General features: G+C 37.0%; 2 protein-coding genes and 1 long non-coding RNA gene across 3 annotated transcripts; 2 read left to right on the top strand and 1 right to left on the bottom strand.

The window, feature by feature from the left end:
• The first annotated feature begins 2,341 nt into the window (after nucleotides 1-2,341).
• LOC117636465 (tobamovirus multiplication protein 1-like) lies at nucleotides 2,342-5,595 on the top strand. Its single transcript, XM_034370972.1, has 11 exons — nucleotides 2,342-2,604; nucleotides 2,817-2,907; nucleotides 3,027-3,079; nucleotides 3,697-3,789; nucleotides 3,891-3,962; nucleotides 4,078-4,150; nucleotides 4,328-4,373; nucleotides 4,461-4,524; nucleotides 4,804-4,857; nucleotides 4,946-5,023; nucleotides 5,310-5,595. The coding sequence occupies exons 1-11, from the start codon at nucleotides 2,425-2,427 to the stop codon at nucleotides 5,400-5,402; spliced, it is 897 nt and encodes a 298-aa protein (XP_034226863.1). The 5' UTR covers nucleotides 2,342-2,424; the 3' UTR covers nucleotides 5,403-5,595.
• A 1,215-nt stretch (nucleotides 5,596-6,810) lies between these two features.
• On the bottom strand, nucleotides 6,811-16,524 carry LOC117636467 (calmodulin-binding transcription activator 2-like). The gene is made up of 13 exons (XM_034370973.1): nucleotides 16,298-16,524; nucleotides 16,056-16,175; nucleotides 15,664-15,779; nucleotides 15,349-15,437; nucleotides 15,097-15,139; nucleotides 13,302-13,476; nucleotides 12,991-13,101; nucleotides 12,516-12,838; nucleotides 11,453-11,989; nucleotides 10,212-10,903; nucleotides 9,114-9,690; nucleotides 8,359-8,682; nucleotides 6,811-7,351 (listed from the first exon to the last, which is right to left on the bottom strand). Exons 1-13 carry the CDS (start codon nucleotides 16,335-16,337, stop codon nucleotides 7,238-7,240), a joined length of 3,261 nt encoding a protein of 1,086 aa, XP_034226864.1. The 5' UTR covers nucleotides 16,338-16,524; the 3' UTR covers nucleotides 6,811-7,237.
• A 4,533-nt stretch (nucleotides 16,525-21,057) lies between these two features.
• Nucleotides 21,058-21,564, top strand: LOC117612176. Its single transcript, XR_004583313.1, has 3 exons — nucleotides 21,058-21,093; nucleotides 21,179-21,431; nucleotides 21,530-21,564. It is a non-coding gene; the product is annotated as an uncharacterized LOC117612176 (long non-coding RNA).
• The last annotated feature ends 1,062 nt before the right edge of the window (nucleotides 21,565-22,626 follow it).

Genomic DNA, 22,626 nt, shown 5'->3' on the forward strand with positions numbered 1-22,626 from the left:
ACTCTTCACCATAAAAAATTACATCATACCCATTGTCATATCCCAAATCTTTAGCCATTCTAAATAACTATAATATGGACATATAGTCAACCTCACAATATTCAAACCAACTAACTTCACAGCCCAACTACGATCATTCACTGTCACTTGACCCATTTTTAACTAGTTTACCTCCATGGAAAAACTTAAATGTAGCGGGGTCTCGAAAAACAAGTAATTTCTGCTAGGCCTTTATTCTTTTTTTAGGTTCATTAGGGTGTTTTCAATAAAACCTTCTTGTAAAAGGATTTTAACAATATTTTCAATGATGTTAGTAGATGGTATGAGGAAGATTCGCTTAACAAACCAACAAAGGTAACAAAGACAATACAAGGACCACACAAGGGCCACACAATGACCACACAAGGACCACACCAGGACCAGCATAGAGTAAAAAAGTATACAAAAAAACAAAACAAAAAAACTCCAATAACAGTTCAATGCATATGCCAACAACAAGAAAAACGAGTGAGAATGGGTCCACTTACACATGGGTTGACAACCTCCAGATTCTTTAAGCACCACCATCTTTGCACTTTCTAGCCTTAAAGTCCAACGCCAAACAGTGATTTCTTCTTCAGATTCTCCAAAATCTGAACCCCACCTCAGATTTTCATAAACCCTAGCATTCTTCTCCCAATTTCCCCTTCTCTCCCAAATACCCCCTTTTCTCAAACTGAATAACCCTTCCTCTCCATTGTTAAGCGATTTGAAAAGAAGTGGGGGCCACATCACGTAACATAACGTCTTTTAATATTGACAGAACAGGTAACGTGAGACAATTATTAAAAGTGCAGGTGGTATATTGAGACGTTTCAAAGAACAGGTAGTAATCTAAGATTACTTTGAAAGCACATGGGACATATACATAAATAAGCCATATATATATAATCAATTAATATATATATATATATAAGTTATAGAATATTTAATCTCCCATATAAATGTATATACGAATGTGAACTAGGTGAACCAAGAAAGCAACTAAATATTATTTATATATATAATTACTATAGTTTAATACTTACCAAAGTAACTACTTAAAAATAAAAAGTTTAACCTTCTTAAATAACCTTTAAGAATATTGATTTTCAGAGTATTTGCTTTTATTTGCCGTGGCAATGGGTGGAAAAGCAAAATAAAAGGGGTAGGGCAGTCACTATTCACCTGAATAGTGTCTGCCCTTCCTTGCCCTTGCCCTTTGTCATGGCATCATGGGTCAAAGTGCTCTTAAGCTTATTAAAAATACCCATGTGGGTTGGGCCTCTGTCGGGTCCTCAATCCTATTGGGGAGATTTCGAGGAAAAACTTGGGGCTGATACAAGGATCCCCAAATTATAAAAAAATTTGGTCAAAACGAGATATAGATGATATTGTTATCTACATCCTTAAACCCGGCCGATAAGGGCTATATTTACTTTTAAGTAATGTATGTATATAACAATGTATGGTTATAATATGATATAATCAATAAATATATAATTTAATATTTATATAGTTTTGTAAATTGAATTGAGATGATTATGAGTAGTTGTGTTGAATTGAATAGGTCAATTAAATGTGATTGATGGTTTAAGGTGAAATTAGTGTTATAATGTAGGATAGATATACATACTTTTTTAAAAACTTGGGATTCGCTGGTTTGGGAGAAACCCCACTCTCTCAACGGAGACGGGGACTGGGATTCCTAGAAAATCCTTATTGGGAATAGGGGCAGGAATGAGGAGTGGGACGGAGATGGTATTGCCATACCCGTCCTCAAACAAGTCGACTGCCATCCCTAAGAGGGATTGAGGAAGGGGAAAAACAAATGAGAAAGGGAGTGTGATGAAAGAAATGACAATACAAATGATAGTCTGGATGATAGGGGGGAGAGAGATTGAGAGAGAGAGAGAGAGAGAGAGAGAGTTTTTATTTATATTTTATACAATTGATAGTCTAAATTACTCTTAATTACTTTAATATACGAGAAGAAGGGATCGAACTTATTTACAAAGGAACATGCACACCGTCTTAACCAACTAATTTAACTCACATTTGCGAGCCTAGCTATAATTTTAAGGATTTTAAGGACACTCTAACGCTGACGTGGCGTATTGAAAGATGATGGATTATTTGGGCGGTTAAGATTTTTATGAAATGCAGACTTTGTTAATGCACAGAATGTCTGACCCAGTGTGAAGGAGTGAGGTATGTTGGTTGCGCGATCAACGAATATACACGACGAGGTTGATCCACACGTGGCCCAGCACTCACTACGTGTCCTGGCTCTGCCTTGTCCACGTTTCACTTCCTTTGGCTCCGTCATTTTGCCAACTTTCTCTGCTTCTCCAAACAGAAACACAGGACACAGAGAGAGCTCTAGCTTTCCTCTTCCTTTTGTGAATGAATATTTTCATTTTTGCAGAGCTTTCCCAGGTTTTGATGAGGAAGAGCTTCTTGTTTAGTTACAGCGGAGGCGCAGATGATTGGTGGAATGAGATTGGTGGATCAAAACAATGGCAAAGTGGCCCAACGTACTATATCCTGTCTGCCTCTTATGCCTTGGTCTCTCTTGTTGCTCTGGTAGTACCCTACAATATTTTCATTCCCCATTTCTCATTTCTGTCAAGTTTTTTCAGTTTTTTTAGGTATATCATTAAAAAAAAAGCATCTTCAGTGAGTTTTTTTTGTTGGGTTTGCTTGTTTTAATCTCAGTTATTTTTATGAGAAAATTATATATAATCTAGGTTTGGAGAAGATGAAGATGATGAGGCTTGTTTGCTATATATTTTCAGGTACAGCTTGTGCGCATTCAATTAAGAGTGCCAGAATATGGGTGGACAATACAAAAGGTTTTCCATTTGATGAACTTTCTAGTGAATGGATGTAAGGGTTGTGTTGCATTTTTTCATACTCTTGCACTCTGTCTGCACCCATTTCTTATTGTATAAGCTTTTAATTAAAGCCAAAAATAATAATTTGTGTGTGTGTGTGTGTGTGTGCAGTGAGGGCTGTCCTATTTGGTCTCTACAAGAGTGTTCTTCTTATTAAGCCTAAGGTATGTGTAATTTCCAGCCTCCTGAATTATGCTGTCCTATTTTGGGATTTCATATGTAGTGGTTTTGGCAAAACAGTGTTTTATGGATTAAGTAATAAGTTTTGTGTATTGGGTTTGCTTGCCAAGGGCTGTATACAAATTATATAATGATGCAAGAATGCCATGCCATTGCAGGATAAGAGCATTGATTCTTGCAAATAACATTTTCTGATATGGCTCATAGGATAAGAACAGGATAAGAACAGTGTCACTTTTTAGTCGGAATAGAAATATAGAAGAATCATAGGAGTAGTGTTAGAATGATATATAAAACTTAAAAGAAAATTCCAATTATTATTAGGTAGTCCAAGGATGTGTATTGTGTCTCTCTGGAAGACTTAATGAGATAATAGCTCGTTCCATGCGTAACAAAATACAACGATTTGGAAATTCTCTGTCCTGTATTTTGAAGTGCAATGTAAAAGTGGAAATATGTTTCTGTGTCTCCTGAACTTTGAAAGTAGACTTGCAGCTTGCAGAGTTCGAGTTATTGTAACTTTCGAAATCAATTTGCTTCAGTGCTTTATGTTATCTGATTATAGAATATTTTTTAATTGTGCTGCCTAAATGTATTTCAGGCTCTTGAAATGCTGCTTATGGATCTTCCGGGTCTTTTATTTTTTTCCACGTATACATTACTTGTCTTATTTTGGGCTGAGATCTATCACCAGGTATACCTACTTTTCTTTTTCTTTTTTTCTGAATCTCCTATGACTAATGAGTAGTTGCGTGCTTTAATTCATATCGTCTGATTATTTTAATGTATTTTTAGGCAAGAAGCCTTCCGACCGATAAACTTAGGCCTGCTTATTATATTATAAATGGATTTATATACTTCACACAGGTAAGGAAAAATGATTTATTTCTCGCTGAGCATGATTAGGCACTTACAGCTGAATTTCATTTTGATACTACACTTGGGGCATCACTGTTGCCTGGTCATTGTGTTATGATGATAGGTGTGCATCTGGATTTTCATAAGAGTAAGCCGAAGTCCTGTTGCCGTAGAAGCTGCTAGAATCTTCTTTTCAGGTCAAAAGGCAATACTATACTAATATCTTGCTCACTTTTGCATTTCTTTTCTCTAATTTTAAGTTTTTGTCAACATTTGTGTGCAGTTGGAATAAGTAGTTCATAAACATTGTTAGAAAAACTACTATGTAGATGGAAAAGCTAAACTTGACATTTATTATCAACATTTGTTTGTAGTTATTTCATTCGGTACTGCTCTGGGATTCTTGATATATGGTGGAAGGTAAGGATTTATGGTTCACCTACAGAAAGTGCCCGAATTTTGTCTTCATGAAACAAGTGTTTATTTTTGTGTTGTTTATAACTTTAGGTTGTTTATCATGCTGAGGCACTTCCCCATTGAGTCAAGAGGCCGTCAAAAAAAGCTGGAGGAGGTTTGTGCTTATGTTTGAGTTACATTATGGCCTGAAACCGATGGAAGATATTAGATATTATTATAGGCATAAACGGTGTGATGAATTTTTTTACTTTATTTGATCAAGCAATGAAAAGAAACATGATCTAATGTGTTTATGCACCTTTCTCGGTAGGGTTACATGATCTGCTCCAGGATCATAACCATGACAATTGTAATCCACAGTACGATTCTGAAAGTAAAGAACTAGTGCAATTTATGTAGAAAATCACAGTGCCCGACTTATTTTACATGGCAGGTTGGATGGGTCACAGGCATTTGCTGCACTTGTTTCTTGATAAGATGCTTGGTGGTGAGTTCCTTTCAATTGTGAAGCACTTGCACGTATAACCAAAAAAGTTACTGATTTTTGAAGACACATTTCTTGAGTTGTATTGCAGCTCGCAGTTTCTGCATTCGACAAAGATGCAGATGTCGATGTCGTGAATCATCCTATCCTAAACCTTATTTATTACATGGCAAGTTTTGAATCCTTAACTTCCATATTTTATATCTTGCTGCTCTGCCAGTAGAGTTCCATGTACCCTATTTTGTCTAGCTACTGCAGTCCCCTTCCTCACCGGGATGGGCCAATGCATGTTACCTAGATCAGTCAGTCTCACGGTTTGGCAGAACTTTCCAGGAGAATATCTCCGAGTGAAAGAGGACTTCAAGCAAAATAGATGGACTAATTGTGTCTTTGACTGCGTAGTATAGAACTACTCTTTTCTATGTTGTAAACTTTTTTCATTTATTTTGGCACAGTTAGCGGAGATTGTTCCATCTGCTTTGGTGCTTTTCATCCTGCGAAAGGTGCCGCCTAGGCGTGTTTCTGATCAGTACCAACCCATAAAATGAAAGCTCTATTCATCTTTTGAGCCTATGTTGAAACCGAATTGTTAGATGATTCTGTGGTCTGCTCGAGTTGGATTTCATGTATATTCTTTACTTGGTATTTTTTTGTATATTTTTCTTTTAACAATGGGGACGGTAACTATGGACGCTTTCTAGAATAACATTTCAAAATTATTGAACACACACTGCTTCATTTCTTCATTGCAGCTTTTTTACTAGTTTCAAAATTAAATTCTATTTACAATGTTTTTCTATTATTAGTTCATGAAGAGTAAATTTGAGCAAAACAGAAAAATTGACATTAATGCTGTACAAGAACTGAACAGGAAAAAAAAAAAAAAGGCATACCCTAGATGTAGAGTTTCGGGATGCAGGACTTTGTGAGAATAGTAAGGGGTTTGTAGTTCAAGTAGTTAAAAGCAATTACTCCTGCATATGAGGTTCTATATTCGACTTTCCTCTTCTCTAATATCGCTAACTGCACACTTGGTTAAACACTATTAGTATGATGTTCCATATCAGAAAATAATTCAAGTCATTTTGTATGATTTCACAATTTAAATGCGTCTCACTTTTCTTGTTTTCATGATTATTTACTAAAACTTAAATTCCTCCAAGTCTCGCTTTTTGTTTTTTTTTAATAAAGCACATAAATACTTGGTGGTTCCATCTAACAATAAGATTGAACTTTAAAAATATAAAAAAATTATATATCAAATATAAAAAACTTCATATATTATGAGCAAAATAACGAGATATTGGAGGAAACTATTAGGAGTAGGCGGGAGGAAACTATTAGGAGTAGGCGGGAGAAAAGTAAGAGACAGATTTGAGAGAAGGAATTTGAATATCAAGAGTAAATGCAGGAACGTCGTATTTTAAAGACTTAATTCAGGAATCTATCTTTGAATTAGTCTAAATTAGGGTGGTTCGATGTACACAAACCGAAAATCACCAAGTGAGTGGATTTTAAGGCCTTCGATGTATGCAAACCTCAACTAGGGTGCTGTTGTATAGTAGTCATTTAGTCTAAATTTGTACTCTACAGCATTACACGTATTTGGAAAAATTCAAGAAAATTTAAAATTAATTAATTTTAGGTTGCTGGAAATTAAAATTTCAAAACCTTTTATGTGAATTAATAACCAAAACACACAAGATTTGTCCGCCATTTGGGTAAAGCTCTGAAGTTCAGCTGGATTTGCTCCCTAGTTCGAGTCTCAAAAGTTGCAACACCTAGTGGCCAATAGCAAGCTCAGTTCTGCGAGTGAGGATTAGTCGAGGTGCGGGCAAGTTGGCCCGGACACCTCATAATACTTACCCAAAAAAAAAACACACACACACACACACACAAGAATCATGAGTTTATTCACAAATAATTAAACTCGGATGCGTTAACTAACAACTTGACTGGTAAGGCAGTCCACATCAATTTCTAACTTGCATTCAGTTCGTGGACCATTCAGCACTAGGATTCTGTAAGTTAGAGTCATATGCTCTTAAGCACTTCCAAATCTTTTACTTCGACAATACTTTACAGATTTTGAAATAAACTGGAGCAAAGCTCGAGGTACAAGTAAATTAGTAGTTACAACGTTTTTCACAGTATACAACAATCAAAATATTCCACTTCCTAAATAAATTCAACCACAATAAAAACCGTGTAACCTGGAGTAAATTTCGATTGTCCTAACTATGCTTCTGCAGAACTGGGTATCTCATAGATGACTTTCTACATCAATTGGATCGGACATATACACAGACAAGCTACAACCTTCAAATCCCTGTTAAGGATGCCAGACATATATAATTTACAGACAGGGCAACTCAGAGCAGGCTCAATCAAATGCTATAGACATGAAAGTGTCGTCATCCAACAATTTGTCAATATCAATCAGATCATCACCACCTTCGACCTTTAGTTCTGATCCATCCATAGCCATATCACTTACCTGCCAGCAGATCATGACATGCAAAACATGTTACCAAAGTAAGTGGCAATTGCAGGCAATGGTTATCGATATTTGGTACTAACAGTTCCATTAGTTGTCCAATAGTAACTGACACACTGGGTGAGGACGGACTTACATTTTCTATACTAAGATTCACAGAAAGGGCAAGGTAGAAAAGTGAAGATCTTCAATCTTGTTTAAGTTTCAGAAATTTTCATGTGCCCTTTGTTAACCTTGGAACATAATGCATACCGAAAATGAAAAAATTCAATTGATTTGCAGCTGAGGACAGTGTTCCAAGGCTTATAATTAATATGGAAAACAAGACCATACTTGGGCCTTTTTAGATATCTGAGCTAAAATTCTCAAAAATTGTATAATGAAGTCCTTGAGGAGACACTGGTCAGCAACAGATCACGATATTTGAGATTTCATGGTTTTCACACATAGGAATTTCGGAAACTTGAAATAAAACTGAACCTTTAGAATAGGAGTCCCTCAAAAAAGCTTTGAAAAAAAGATGATCTCAATAATTACGGCATTCATATGCAAGATCCTGGTGTCTGTTTGGTTACACTTCTTTTCATTTTTGGTTTCTGTTTCAAATTAAAGATAGAGAAGGGAATGAGAGGAAAGTGAGAAGAATGATGAAAAATGCGAGGGAGGCAGCAGAAAGTATATATAGAATGATCCATAAAGAGAAACTAAAAGTTTAACCAAATTTAAAAAAATTTAACTTTCAGCTTTAGTTTTATGTATTCTCTCTCATTTCCCCAAAATCTTTTTAACCAAGAAAATAAGACAAAAAGAAAATGTTATCAAGCAGGCCTGAATAATCAAATAAAAATGCAATCAATATCAACATAGAATCAGAAGTCAGTATTAGTAAATTATATCCAAAGGGCTAAAAAAACTAAAAGAAGATGTACTTAACGAAAATGCGACCTTTCTGTTTTTACAAACAGTAACTAAGATAATTAGACTATAAAGGTGAGATGTATTAATACCTTGGTTTCGCGGAACCCTTCCACAACATTTAGCAGTCTACGATATTGAGCTCGTCCCTCGGGATATTGAACCATAGACTTTACCCTAGTAAGCGCTTTTTGTAACCTTTCCTCAGTTTGTTTCCTTCCTTTCTTAAGAAAATCATAATCGTCGTCTTTTGAGGGCACACTTTGCGGGTTCGAAGCCTTGGCAACTGCATCCGGTCGGAATCCTCGCAAACCAGTCCCCTTACGTCTCCAACGCAATATAACTTTCTCCAGAATTCCAACTGACCAGGTGATTGCTTTATATTGTTTCCTTACTTGGTGTCCCCGTACATGAGCCTTTACCAAATGGAAATGGAAAATTAGCATTCAAGGCTGTACAAATCTTTCAGAGAAGCAATACCCAGAAAATTAATACAGTTTTGGAAAGTGGGTATCTAAAAAATATCTTATTGAATTCAAAATATAATATTTATTAAAGCAAAGATTGAGATGGCCAGAACAATCAAATCCTCAACTCTAAAACATGATTCCAAGATTCTCAGAAGTCACCAAGTCAACAACTCTTCACTATTTGTCTGATTTAATTTGCAAAAGAACGAACGACCAGAAGTAGAATTTTTATATACAAAACAAGCTTAAAATACTTCCACTGGGAACTTTATTTATATGAATCATTTGTTACCCAAAATCAGAGGCACTGGTAAAAGCTATCAATGATAAGACTGTTTTCTTTTAACTCAATCAACAAACAAAAAGTTGCAACAAACCTGGATTTTAACAATTCTTTGACGAATTATCAGGAACTCTTTTCTCTTCTTCCAACCACGAAACTTCTTCTGTATCTGAATTGCAGCAGTATGCCCATTGGCTTGTCCCACCTTGTGTGATTTGGAAGCTATGAGTGAAATCGCTCGCTCATCCGGCATTCCGAACTCATCAGTATCATACTCAGTTAACTGTCTCTTATCAAATGACTGCATCCTGAACATTTGATGTATGCGATCAGCAGCTTGTGTAGCATTAGTTACAGCAGTAAGTGAATCCTTCAGTGAAAGCGCATCTGGCATATCACTGTAGCTCCCAGGTGTGGCTATTCGTTCTGAAAAAGTTTTAACTGCTCTTATTCCAGATATTTCTGCAGCACCACCTTCCTTTGCATCATTCATTGTAAGGGAGTCAAGGTAACTGGTCAGCGAAGACTCTGCGAGGAAGCCTGAGATTCCTTTGTGCCTGTTAACAGAAGCCAGGTCTGCTGGTGCTCTACCCAAAGGAAATTCTGGAGACGGATCGGTCAGCGCTCCAGGAGCTGCACCAAGAGAGATAAGGATTGCAACCGTCTGCTCTCTGAATTTGGTATAGGTTCAAGGTAGGAAAACAAAAACACAGAACAGCAAAATATGAGCAGGTGTTGGAATAGGATGCAGATTAAGAGCACTAGATACTAATTCAAAAACAACACAAGCCCAAGTGAGCAATTCATTCCCTCAGTATGCTTTTGAGCTAGCCTATTGTAATTTGCAAACAATTTATCAGGAAGGAAATATAAATGAAGTTTTACTTGAAGCTTAAAAAGTGCAGGTTAAAAGAAAAATTAGGTCCTTAGTGAGAGAGAGAGCGAGGAGGACTACTCAATGTTATACAAAACAAGTCATTGTTAAATGGCCTCCCTCAGCTCTTATAATTCAGATGAGATAGGGCTTTACAAAACTTGTGGTAACAAAGTTTGATGCTTAAATGGGCCACAAAATAGATTTTATTTTATTTTAAGCCATGTCCCTAAGCTACTCTATATATGCAACAAAGTTAGAGAATATTCAAGAGCTAGATTAAAATAAAATAAAAAAGGTAGGTCCTGATGTCCTTGCCTGCCATAGAATGCAGCCCAATGAAGGGCAGTCCATCCATTAACGTCACGAAAATTGATACTAACTCCTGCAGTTACAATGGGTTTTATGGCCCAACCATATCCAAAAGCAGCTGCTAAATGTATCACGCCTTGGCCCTCACTATCTAATACACTAGGTCCTTTACCATCTTCTAGTGCTTTATGAAGAAGCCATGTGTACAACTTCTCTTTCATCAGCTTTATGAGATATTCCATCCCTTCATGTTGGGGCAAATCATTCACTGCTGTTGGCTCTACCAGGGGTAAGTATTCCTCTTCCTCCTTCAGTGAAATGATTTTACTAATTAAGTTTTGTTTCTCCTTAACACCCTCAACTAGTTGACCTGAAGGGCTGACAGATCTCAGAGACAGTAACCTCTCAAGACGCAAGTGAAGATGGATTTCATTTGTAGTGCCATTGCAGATATTTGTGATATCTAAATCTTTAGTGGAGCCCACTTGATAATCAAACTCCCTTACTTCACTACAAGCTAACCTGTTGGAACAGGTTACATAGAAAGGGACTTGCCCGGCACTGTGAGGTGGAGCAGAACAAAAAAGAACTCCATTGGCTAAAACCTGTGCTGGAACCTCCACTTCCCCAAACATACAAGACCAATTAATCTTTGTTACCTGTTTTTGACTTACCAAGAATGTCCCAATAACCAGAACCTGTTTCACAATTAGCAAAATGAGAAAAAAGAAATCGAGCACATATACACGTAAAATGGCAACCATCAGATCTGCAACAGAATAGACATGCCAACAAATTTGGTAACCTTTTACCAAAGCATGGAGATAATATAATATTTCATAGTCAAATAGAAAATAACAGAAAGCAAATTTTTTAAAGTTGGAAGACAGATACCAAAGAACAAACATAATAACCAACCAATTTAAGCGGACAGGGGAGAAGTAAAACCAAAATATGTCAAAAACTCTCAAGTAATCAAAATGATAAAATGACAGAAATTGAGTGGAAGATGATAGTATCACAAGATGTTCAAAAGCTGAGTACCACATACAAAAGAGTAGCTAATAGTTACGGAGTTGTTCAGAGAAATCATGCTTATGAAACAACAGCATCTTATATAATACATTTTCAGCAACGAAATTATTTTGGCACAAAAAGGATTTCTACAATAAATTTAGTAAGCATCTGACTAGATAATATTTACGTTGCCGAAAATCTCTCTTGTAAAATATGCCATAATTCAGTACCTCAATTTCAGAGTCAGTGTACGCCCATTTTGGTGAAAAATCAACTATACTGAAAAGCTGGTCCTGGGAGATAGAAGGGCTCAATGAGGAATCATCAGCTACATTTCCACATTCATCTGTGCTCCACGAAATACCAGATGAGGATTGCATCTGCAAATCATCAACCTCTCCGAGTTCCTTAGAAACCCACCTAGAGAAACTGTCAACTTTCTTCAAACCCTCTTCTTGATCTAATAATTGCTGTCTCAAAGTGAAAGCATAGTTGATATTCCCATCTTTAGGAATGTCAGGCTCGGAACTTGATATGATTAAGCATTGAGATTCTGCATTTGTAAGCTGCGCTTGAAAGTTGTTCTGCACAAGCTGGTCATTTCGCTGATTGGGATGAGTAGTGACAAGCTGAGGAGCATTTCTCAGATTCACATCAACAGTGCCTTGCTCAAATAACCTGGTATCAAGATTACTTGGCAGTTGCAAATTCATTGACTGGTCAAGGGACCATTTGGGCAACTGCAATGCATTTTCTTCCAAAGGAATCTGGATAAACAATCTAATACTTAGAACATCAACATAATTCTTAATTTGAAGAAACTATATTATTAATATAAGATGCAAACATTAACACGAAGAAGAAAAAAACATGTAACCAATATATCTACCATACCAGAGAATCCATGGATGAAATCATCCAAACGGAAAAATGAAATCAAAACAGTGAGGTAGAGTTGGTTACCAACTGAGATGTTCCTTATTAATACACCAGGGTTTTTACTGTATACTTATAGTTTGGATTTCATAAAATTCAATACCTCAGCTCTTTTGGATGTCTATATATAAAAATTTAGTGTGACACTCAGAGAACAGCACCCTACATGCACATAAAGTGAAAAATCCTCAAGTATCTGCAGTTCAATATGACATAAAAAAAAAAAAGCAGGACTAAAGCGCATGGAAGAAGTAATAGCACTGAATCTCAGAAATTATCTATAACAATAAGCCTAAATGATAAACAGCTAAGGAACATGCCAACAGTAGATAAAGAACCATAGAAGCTAGTGAATACCTGCCAATTTGTTCGGAATGCCAGAGGACTCCCGAACTCCTCCTTTAATGTGCTATTCCCTGCTAAAAACTCAGTTGAAGTTATATTTTGTTGTTCAGGGGGAATTCCAGAAGAAGCAATTTGGATGGAAGACTTTGATCCATGAGAAGCTACAGTATGAAGTCCCGTTGTGCACTGTTGCAAGATTTCTTCCCAGGATCCCACACCGAGTGTTTTTTGAGAATCAATCCCACAGGTAGAGTCATCAGTGTAACACTGTTGATCTTTCTCAAAATATGGCCTGTAATTTCCTCCATGAAATGATGACTGGCCATCATGATTGTCTGATAAGATTATAATAATCAAATCAGCATGTTGCTCGATATAAGAGGTCATTAGATGAAGCCATCCATGTATAAACATAAATTAACAAGCAACATCCCTCCCTCCCCTCCCCGAGGCAAAAGAATAAAAGTAAAAACATAAAGATCCTTACTCAAATGTGGATGCAGTGAGAGATTAATATCTCTTTTGTCTGTGAGAGGACCATTCCCCATCTGTTGTGAGTCGAAACTTGAGTGAAAAGAACTTGCTTGGTGACTATCACCTGCATCGGCTCACATGTGTTAAACAGAAACTCTCATGCATATTTAAGAAGTGAGTAGGCGTTGCACAGTCATTTTGGCATTTATTATGTACATCAAACTGAATTTTCTAAAATCAAGACAATAAATTATCAACACAAGATAAGACCAAAATGGCATGTAAAAGATAACCCTTTTTAACAAAGCTACAGAAATGGAATACCAGAATCAGCATCTTCACATGATGTGAGGTTGCTGCTTGGGCTTGTATAATCTGTATTTCCTGAAGGTGTTCTACAATTACTATTAGAAGGGCTAGAAGTCCAGGAGCTGCCCTTTTGCAGATCAGGTGTAACCTCATCAATCTCTCTAATGCCTCCAGCATTTGCCCTATTACCCTGAGAAAGAGAAAAGATTTATAAGAAGAAAGCATTAACAGTCAACAAGAAATATGCATAGGGCACAGTTACTTGGTTTGAGAAACTTAGGCATACTATAAAATTGTAAACGTGAATCTGACAAAATATATATTCAATGTCTTGAGGTCATAAATTGCAATTTTTGAGTGTACATGGCCAAAGTCAAATACCTTCTTCAGAACTGTTCTAGGAACTTTATCATACAAATGACATTCATGAGCTATTGACCCACCTTTATTTCCTTTGTACTCTTCCTCTATTTTCAATAAACCTTTAGTTCATACCAAAGTTTCATGATATTGAAACACGCAATTTCATGCTTTCTTAATAATGGGACAAATTACAACAATTGCTAGCTATTTGGAATTTTGGATCAAGACAACCCCAACGCAATTCCAACTTGACCTTATAAGTTCGTTTGGTTATTTTTTTAAGCCTTATTGTACTGTTTCAGGGCTTGTGTTAAAAACCTATATCAATTTGGTTTTACTTCCTGAGCATTTGCTTATGTTATAAATGATGAGCTAGGACTAGGGCACATACTACATTTGACTCACCAAACCCCAGTAGAGAGAGAGAGAGAGAGAGAGAGAGAGAGAGAGAGGAGGAATACCACACAGGTTATAATTCATGAGCTGGGAAAAAAAGGTTTTATATTTAGCTCACACAAGTACTTACAGACAGACGGACAAATGGAGAGTGTAAGATCAGTAATAGATAAAGAAATTAAGTAGACCTGACTTGAGAATAAATTCAACCAACCCCAGTGACCATATTTTTTTAATGGGAGACGGCTTTCATTGTAAAAGAACAAATTTACAAGAGTAGTGAACAACTTCTACGAAAATTATACACAAAACCTGCAACTAACAGCTCTTCCCTAAGATAGATACAACAAACACCAGAGAAATGTCAAAAAAAAACAAAAAAAAACAAAAAAAAACAAAAAAAAACAAAAAAAAACAATACAGCGGCTGCTCTCGAATCTGATAAAATAACAGAAACAGCTCTCTAAACTCCAAAGCTAAAGAGGCCCAAAAACGAACCGCTCACTAGGAAAATTCTCAAAAATCCTCCTATTTCTTTCCACCCATATAACCCAAAAACTTTCCCTCATAGCACATCTCCTCAGAACTACACTCCTTTTCTTACCCACGAAAAATTTAAACTTCTGACATAACAGCGTATTACCGGAATGACCAACATAAACCCGTTTCCCTCAGTAATCATAACCACAAAGAAAAAGCCATTGGGCATTGAAGCAACAAATCATCCATACTTTCATCATTCTTCCTGCACATAACTCACCAAGGGGAAGAAAGGAAGATAGAAGGCCTTCTTTGAACTGTCACAAGTATTAATCTTCCCATGAGCAACCAAAAGTAACACTTGTAACTTAGCACCCACTCTGTTTAAACTTCAAACTAACAAAATATGATAAAAATTTATGACTCACAAGTGCTTTAACTAGATGAAAGATGGTCTACATGGGAAAAAGTTATCAAGCCTTTCCAAAAACTGAATACGAGAAGGGTATCGGATTTTAAACAATTGCAACAATAACGAAATAAAACGATTGAAGAACAAGGAGTAGAATACCTTTACTTCCAAGTAATGGACAAAAACTATGTGCATCAAATCCCTGCACAATGACAAGCACATTAAAATTAAAAATAGAAACCTAGGGAAAGAAGTATTAGAAAACTGAAGACTTTAGAAACCAAACTTTATTACAATAAGGAATGCAATAACACAATATTGGACCTTTATGGAAATGCGTATGAACAGTCAACTCTGGAATATGAAAGGTACTGCACATATACATAAATAAAGTACATAACTCATACTTACTGTTCAAGCATCCAATAGCTGCGCCTTTGAAAATTTTCGTTCTCTTCTCCATGAGCATAGTAGCAGTGTAGAACATCAACACTGCCAACCTAAGATAACTTGAATAATGTTAGTTCTCAAACTCCAGGTTTTTTTAGTTCAACGAAGATTATTTTCATTTTTCTATTAAGAAAATATCCAAGAAATGTATCAGTTCAATTATCTACATGAGCATCCTTTAGGGGTATACTAAAATAATTGCTGACTATCACGCGGCTTTTATTACAAACCCAGAGACTCCAGATACAGGTAAAGATCTCTTTTTTGCAAGCTTACCTTTAGCTTCTCATGAGCCTCCTTCACAGTCTTTCCATCTTTTTTCTTCCTCCAATTATGTCCATCCTTTCTAAAGTATCTCAAAACTTTCCGATCAAAAAGAAACAGCGAACCACCTGGTATGGTGGAAGAAGTTTCATAAGTAAAGTTCTGTGTGTGTAAATACTACAACTGAAACGTAATTGCATTGTATGTTAAAAGGTTCAAAAAGAAAACATCCCAAATGATATTTACAGACCTTTTGGTACACCAAAAGAGCTGATTTTTTTAAGAACCCAAAACAAATTGGCATCGGCTAATAGACTTTTGTAAAAGAGAAATAAGAATTAAGGAAGAAACAATACTTAGTCAATCATATAAATTAATATTTGCAATTAAGTCAATAACCATACTTGGTGGTCTGTTTGGAGGCTCTGATGAAATATGGAATTTCTGAAAATTACTAAGAATTTCACAGATTTCAGCTGGCCGCAACCACCGATGTTGGGCCTCCCCCAGCAATTGTTGAAAGTCTGCATACACGAAACCATACTATGAGAAATCTTGCCAGGAAATGACCTGATCGAGTATGAATATTTTAGTGTTAAATTGAAGAAAACAATAATTTACAAGGAAAGGGAGATTGAAATCTGACCTAATCGAGGGCCCTGAGAGTACGATACGCGTTCCGCCATGGAAAGACTAGTCGAAGAAGGCAAGGAAGCTGAGCAGAAGTTGATAGAAATAGACAAGAAAGTTTTATTTAAGTCATCATTTTAAGGAGTCAGAGTCAACGGGGTAAGATGGATATGAGAGGGGAGACCCCTATTCAAATCAAAAATTAAATTATGCTTTCATTTTTATTTATTTGTATCTTGTGAATACTATTATTAACAGAATGTATATATCCCTATCTTATACTATTATTAACATACAGTCGGATATCTTGGACCACAGGAGTCTAAGAGATTGTGGTTACTTACCTTTGGATATTAATCTAATGGTTCAAAAAAGTTTTTTAGAAGGAGTGCAAGAGTGAGTGAACCGTTGAATTTACATCTAACGGTGAGTGATCACAAATCTCTTGGACCCATATAGTCCAAGAGATCAGGACTAACATAATGTATCTTGTGAATACTTTTTGCGTCTTCTGAATTATTAACATAATGTATCTATCGGTACACAAAATAATATTGTGGTGGTTCGATGGTGAGGATGTTGTGGTTGTGGTTGATGGGTTCGATTAGGGCTGGGTACGGTTTAATTTGAATTGGTTTTCTTTCTCATAAAATTGGAATTTGAATCGGAAATGAAGATCGGTTCAGTCTGGTCCAATTTTGACAAAAATACACAGTTAAGACTAAACCAATCCGAACCTGCCCGATTTCGGTTTGGTTTCCGATTCTCACGATTTGGGCTTGTTGTAAAGCCCATTTTAATTTTTTTTTGGGTATTTAACCTCACTCAGACTATAATGAGTGGAAAGTTATAAGGGGTAAGTTATAAGGGGTTCACTTTATAGCCATCAGATCAATCCAAGGGCTGGGGAGAATTGAGATAAAGTTTTACAATCGGGTAGGTGAGGAACCCAAACCCGAATTGAATATCCAGCACGTCCGAAAAAGAAGAAGAAGAGGCAAGCACGTCCTAAAAAGAAGAAGAAGAGGCAAGTTCGAAGTTTGAACAAAAAAACTCATCTCTCTAAAACCCATAGCTCTGAGAAACGGTTGAAGGCAACGGTTAACGACGGTTGAAGGCAACGGTTGAAGCCACTCCGTTCTCCAGACCCTGAAAAAGTATTTATTTTGAGTAGAAGGGGCAAAGGTGTGGATTCCGAAACAGTGAAGGGGCGAAGCAGTGGAAGGGGAAGGAGAGAAGCCGTATTCGTTGGAAGTGGTAGGTTCCATTTGTGGAGCAAAGCAACACAAAGACCCCGCACAGACACCTTGCGATTGTTCAATAACCAGCATTTGGTGAGTAATTTATGGAATTTGAGTTTAGGGTTAGAGTAATGGTTTTCCCCAATTTGTACCATCAATTTTGTTGGATTTGGCATCTCTTCTTTGTGCTTCACTTGCATGTTAATTTTTGCTTGGGTATATGTTAAAAAAAGAATGAAAATCAAGTCAATAACAAGTGAATAACATGTCAATAATGATATGAATAAGATAATGGTGTTGAATTGGAGGAGGCCCTCAAAACCTTCCACATTTGAAGCAGTGCATAGTGCAGATTATCTCTCTGGCGCTAGAATATATATATTTTTTGAAATAAATATGATTTCCTTTGTTACTAAATTTGCCTGAGAAACATGAGAACAGATAATAATAAACTCATGAATAGAAGTGCAAAGCATTTGATGAGTAATTTATGGAATTTGAGTTTAGGGTTAGAGTAATGGTTTTCCCCAATTTGTACCATCAATGTTGTTGGATTTGGCATCTCTTCTTTGTGCTTCAATTGCATGTTAATTTTTGCTTGGGTATATGTTAAAAAATGAATGAAAATCAAGTCAATCACATGTCAATAACATATCAATAACATGTTAGTAATGATATGAATAAGATAATGGTGTTGAATTGGAGGAGGCCCTCAAAACCTTCCACATTTGAAGCAGTGCAGAGTGCAGAGTACCTCTCTGGCGCTAGAATTTATATATTTTTTGAAATAAATATTATTTCATTTGTTACTAAATTTGCCTATGAGAAATGAGAACAGATAATAATAAACTCATGAATAAAAGTGCAAAGCATTTGAAATAAAGGTTGATCTATGACGATTGTGGCTGACTGAAGAAAAAGCTAGAAAGAAAGAAGGATGTGGCAATGGCTTAGCAAGCAGATAGCAGAGTAGATGCTTTGCTTTGCTTCCTTCCACTATATTTCTTATTTATTTATTTTGTGTTGTGTATGAGATGACAATAATTGTCATGTGTGTGAAGTGCAGAACTTGCCTAGATTGCACTCACACTCACTCATGCATCAACCATTGATTAGAGTTTGGATCCATAAATAAAACACATGAAATTGTTTGTAATTCACATAATCATTGCATTAACAGGTATTTGCACAAAATTTGTCATATTGCTTTGATGATGTTAAAGCCTGTGATCAGTAATCCCTATGCTCATGTACTTTGTAAAATTTGTAATGTGCCTGGTTGACTAGTTGTGTAAATACCAATGTGATTGTGCAAATACGTGGTAGTATATGTGTTCACGTTATTTCATCTTGTATTTCAGGAAATGGGATCCAACGTGGAGCTGGTATGGCCAGAGTCAGAGGCATATTCGTCACGGGTGAACAACTGCTCACATGCAAATTCATCTCTAGCTGCAATTCGAGCGAAGTTGAGTGCGGAACAATTAGAACAATTCAAGACATCATGCTTTGGCCATCTTCTGAATATAGATAAGATTCAGTTTAGCGGGCAGATTGTGCATGGGGTTGTGTTGCGTAGAGTAGCGGGGCAGGGTGTGAAAGACTTGGATGGACTGAGTTTCTTAATAGGGTGTGACGTTGCTCAGTTCACTCGTCAGGATTTCTGTTTGATCACAGGGCTTCGTTTTGGGGAAGTGCCTGAAGTTTCCAGTGGAGAGAGTGATGAAATTAGACTTCAGAAAAGATATTTTATAGACGAAGGAATTACATGCAATGCTTTAGAAGAAGCATTTCTGAGGTGCACAGAGGAAGATGACATCTACAAGCTAGCTCTTGTTTACTTTGCTGAGTTAGTGGTTTTGGGAAGGGACAAACATTTGAACATCAATCTAAATTACCTGACCCTTGTAGAGGACTTGGATGCGTTCAACAGGTATCCGTGGGGTTCGGTGTCCTTTGACAAAACCCAAGACAGTCTATTTTCTGCACCAACAAAGTATGTGAAAAGCTTTGAAAATGAAGAGGGAAGAGGGAAGGGGAAAAGTAAGGTAACGGGAACAAGCCGGAGAAATGAGAAGGGCAAGAAGGATAAGCATGGTGAAGCGCAAAGGAGTGGCTGGAGTTTTAAAGGTTTCACGTATGCTTTCCAGGTACATGGTAATAATGTTCATGTCAGTTATGTTTTGTTTTTGTTTAAAACTTAAATAATGACTTTTGTCCTGTGAATTGTGTAGATTTGGGTATATGAATTAATTCCTAGAATGGCGGACCTGAATTACTGCAAGGTTGTTGATCCGACCGCTGTCCCGCGTATTTTGCGATGGAGAACTACTACGTCTGTTCCAGAGATGAGAAAGTTGAACAATTATTTTTTCCAGAGCAAAGAGGTTTGGTTTGCAGCCCTTGGAACTATTTATAAGATTCAATGAAATTATGAAGTAGAATGATTGAATATGACTCTTGTCTGTATTCTGAAACAGTCAGTTCAGTTGCGGGCGCTATGTCCGAGTGAAGAGGAAATGAGACAACCATATTGGAGTTGGCCACAGGATCGCCCTGCTGTTGTCTCGGCAGAGTCAATTCCTTCTTCATGTGCTGACCTTGATGAGTTGAACAAGGTGGTAAGCTTGTTGAGGTCCGAGTTGTTTCAAGTAAAGCGGGAAAAAGACGTCCTTGAGTTAAAGGTCATACGGATGGAAAAACTTTTGGACCACTGTTTAGGTCCTCAGTTTGAGCAGGAAGTAAGGAGGGACCTAGCTTTACTGAAAGAGAGGACGAATCGTTGTGTCATCTCACATCTATTTAAGGGAAGTGAGGAAATGGATGACATTCAATGGGATGAAGGGCCAAGTAACAGAAATGAGGGAGAGGAAAAGGAAGATGAAGGGATTGAAGGGGGTGAAGGGCCAAGTAATAGAAATGAGGGAGAGGAAAAGGAAGAGGAGGGGATTGAAGGGGGTGAAGTGCAAGGAAAACCAAGTGAGGTAGAGGAAGCTCAAAGGAAAAGAAGTGAAGGAGAGCAAGTGAAAATAAAAAGTAGCAAGGGAGAGGAAGCGCAAAGAAAGAGCAGTGAGGGAGAGGAAGTGAAAAGAAAAAGCAGTAAGGGAGAGGAACTGCAAAAAAAAAAGCAGTGAGGGAGAGGATCCGCAAAGAAAAAGAAGGGAGGGCAAGGAAGTGAAAAGACAAAGAAGTGAGGAAAAGGAAGTGCAAAGAAACCAATGTGAGAAAGAAGATAATGAAGTTATGTTGCTTGGCGGTGACATTGGCGAGAGCACGGAGGGGACAAAGTTGAGTTTACTCTCGGGGACATTGATTTGGATCAACCTACAGCTGTGCTATCTCAGTTGAACGTTTGGTTGAATGATAAAGGTAAAGCTGTGGAACAAGGGGTCCAATTACGGAAAAGGAAGAGGATCATTCCTATGTGGAAGATCATTGAAGGTAGTGAATTGGTTCCAAAAACTCTGGCACAGACAACCGGACTTCAGATGTTAGACCCAATGAAGGCGATTCCGCATGATGATCTGGTGAATTTGCTGAAACTTTGTTGGGAATGGCGCCATAACCCAAAGTAAGTCCCTTGTTTTTTTGAGATAGAAGGCATGAGTGTATATATTTTTTAATTGTTGTGTTCTAAAACTTTTTTATATTCATAGTTTGGTGATGCAATTTGGCAACGTGGAAGCTGAGATTGAATTCTTCGCTTCCCTCGTCAAAGCTGACGGTTGGCTGAAAGGAGATGTAAGTTTAATTGATTATGCATTTGTTTTAATGTACATAGATTATGAGATTGACAAGAAAAACATGTTGCAGCACATTGATTTGGGGTTGTATCTCATCCGGAAGCGACAACAAGAGTTGGAGGAAGTAGAAATATCGGACTGGACAACGACCGATGTATTTTTTATGGTATGTCATAGGCCTTGACCAAGTGCTGTTAATAATTACAAATTATCCATACTTGCTTTGTGGAGGTGTTTAACCATTGATTGTTTTCTATTTCACAGAATCACATTCATACTTGCTTTGCGGATAATAAAAGAAAAAAAGAGCAAGTTGGGTGGAAAATTAGAAACAGTTTACTGAACGTTGTAAATGGCAAGGTTCCGGCGTGTGGGATGGATTGGCAGAACGTATATAAGGTGTATGCCCCTTGTATGTTGACGAAGTACAAGCATTGGGTGGCTGTAATGATTGATCTGGTTTTGTGTGAAATCAAAGTGTACGATTCAAAGGTTTCACTTATTCCAGATGAGATCTTAAAGGAAGAACTCGCCCCGCTTTCAATTACGATTCCAAATCTTCTCAACACCATCGACTTTTATGAAGAAGGTGTTTACGCAAACAATTGCAGCCGAGATTGGTGGTGTCCGTGGCCAATAGAACGTGTGGATGTTCCACAACAGTCTAATCAGTAAGCACAACTTTTTATTTAATTTTATTACTTTAAATTGTCAATTACGTTAGAATGTCATTAGTTGAATTGATCGAGTTCTTGTTTTGCTTCAGAGGCGATTGTGGCATGTTTGTGTTGAAGTACATTGAGCTTTTGAGCGCTGAGATTCCATTAGCTACTTGCACCTCGCAGAACATGCCCTTTTTTCGGTTGAAATTGGCTGCAGAGATAACACGGGGAGATGCTTACATGCCATGATATTGGTTGAACTTGGTTTAGGTACATGATGATTAAATAGGTTTTGGGAATGTCCAATTTCAAACTCATGTAAATACACAATAGAGACCTACGGGTCCTTTTCGAATTCTACCTCTGCTCCTCAATTCTTCTTCGTCTTTCTCAATCTTAGTGTATTTTTGTACATAATTTTAGGTTTAAGTTATTGGACAATAACAATTAGAACCAAAATAGTGGCAAATATTATAGCGGATGCATGCTTTCATTTTGATTAGTGTGATACTACGCTACGTTTATTCTCATATTGTGCTAAATGTATATGGAGTTGGATGCAAAGCATAGACAGAAAAATGAAGAAACTGAAATGGAGATGCTGAGGCTTGGTGAGGAGAAAAGTAAATGGATCTGTAAATCTATTGCACGTAGGCAATCTAAATGGATAGGCATATGAGTTTTTGAAGTTAGACACAT

This window comes from Prunus dulcis, chromosome 8, assembly GCF_902201215.1.
Source record: "Prunus dulcis chromosome 8, ALMONDv2, whole genome shotgun sequence".
NCBI lineage: Eukaryota > Viridiplantae > Streptophyta > Magnoliopsida > Rosales > Rosaceae > Prunus > Prunus dulcis.

What these genes read in the sequence shown, in the direction of transcription:
- LOC117636467 (XM_034370973.1), bottom strand. Translation starts at nt 16,337, where the DNA reads ATGGCGGAACGCGTATCGTACTCTCAGGGCCCTCGATTAG. An exon ending in ACACTGACTCTGAAATTGAG is followed by an intron (nt 10,904 to 11,452) that starts GTACTGAATTAT and finishes ATTGTGAAACAG; the next exon opens with GTTCTGGTTATTGGGACATT. An exon ending in AAAGAATTGTTAAAATCCAG is followed by an intron (nt 8,683 to 9,113) that starts GTTTGTTGCAAC and finishes CATTTGGTAAAG; the next exon opens with GCTCATGTACGGGGACACCA.
- LOC117636465 (XM_034370972.1), top strand. Translation starts at nt 2,425, where the DNA reads ATGAATATTTTCATTTTTGCAGAGCTTTCCCAGGTTTTGATGAGGAAG. An exon ending in GGGCTGAGATCTATCACCAG is followed by an intron (nt 3,790 to 3,890) that starts GTATACCTACTT and finishes ATGTATTTTTAG; the next exon opens with GCAAGAAGCCTTCCGACCGA. An exon ending in TAAACCTTATTTATTACATG is followed by an intron (nt 5,024 to 5,309) that starts GCAAGTTTTGAA and finishes ATTTTGGCACAG; the next exon opens with TTAGCGGAGATTGTTCCATC.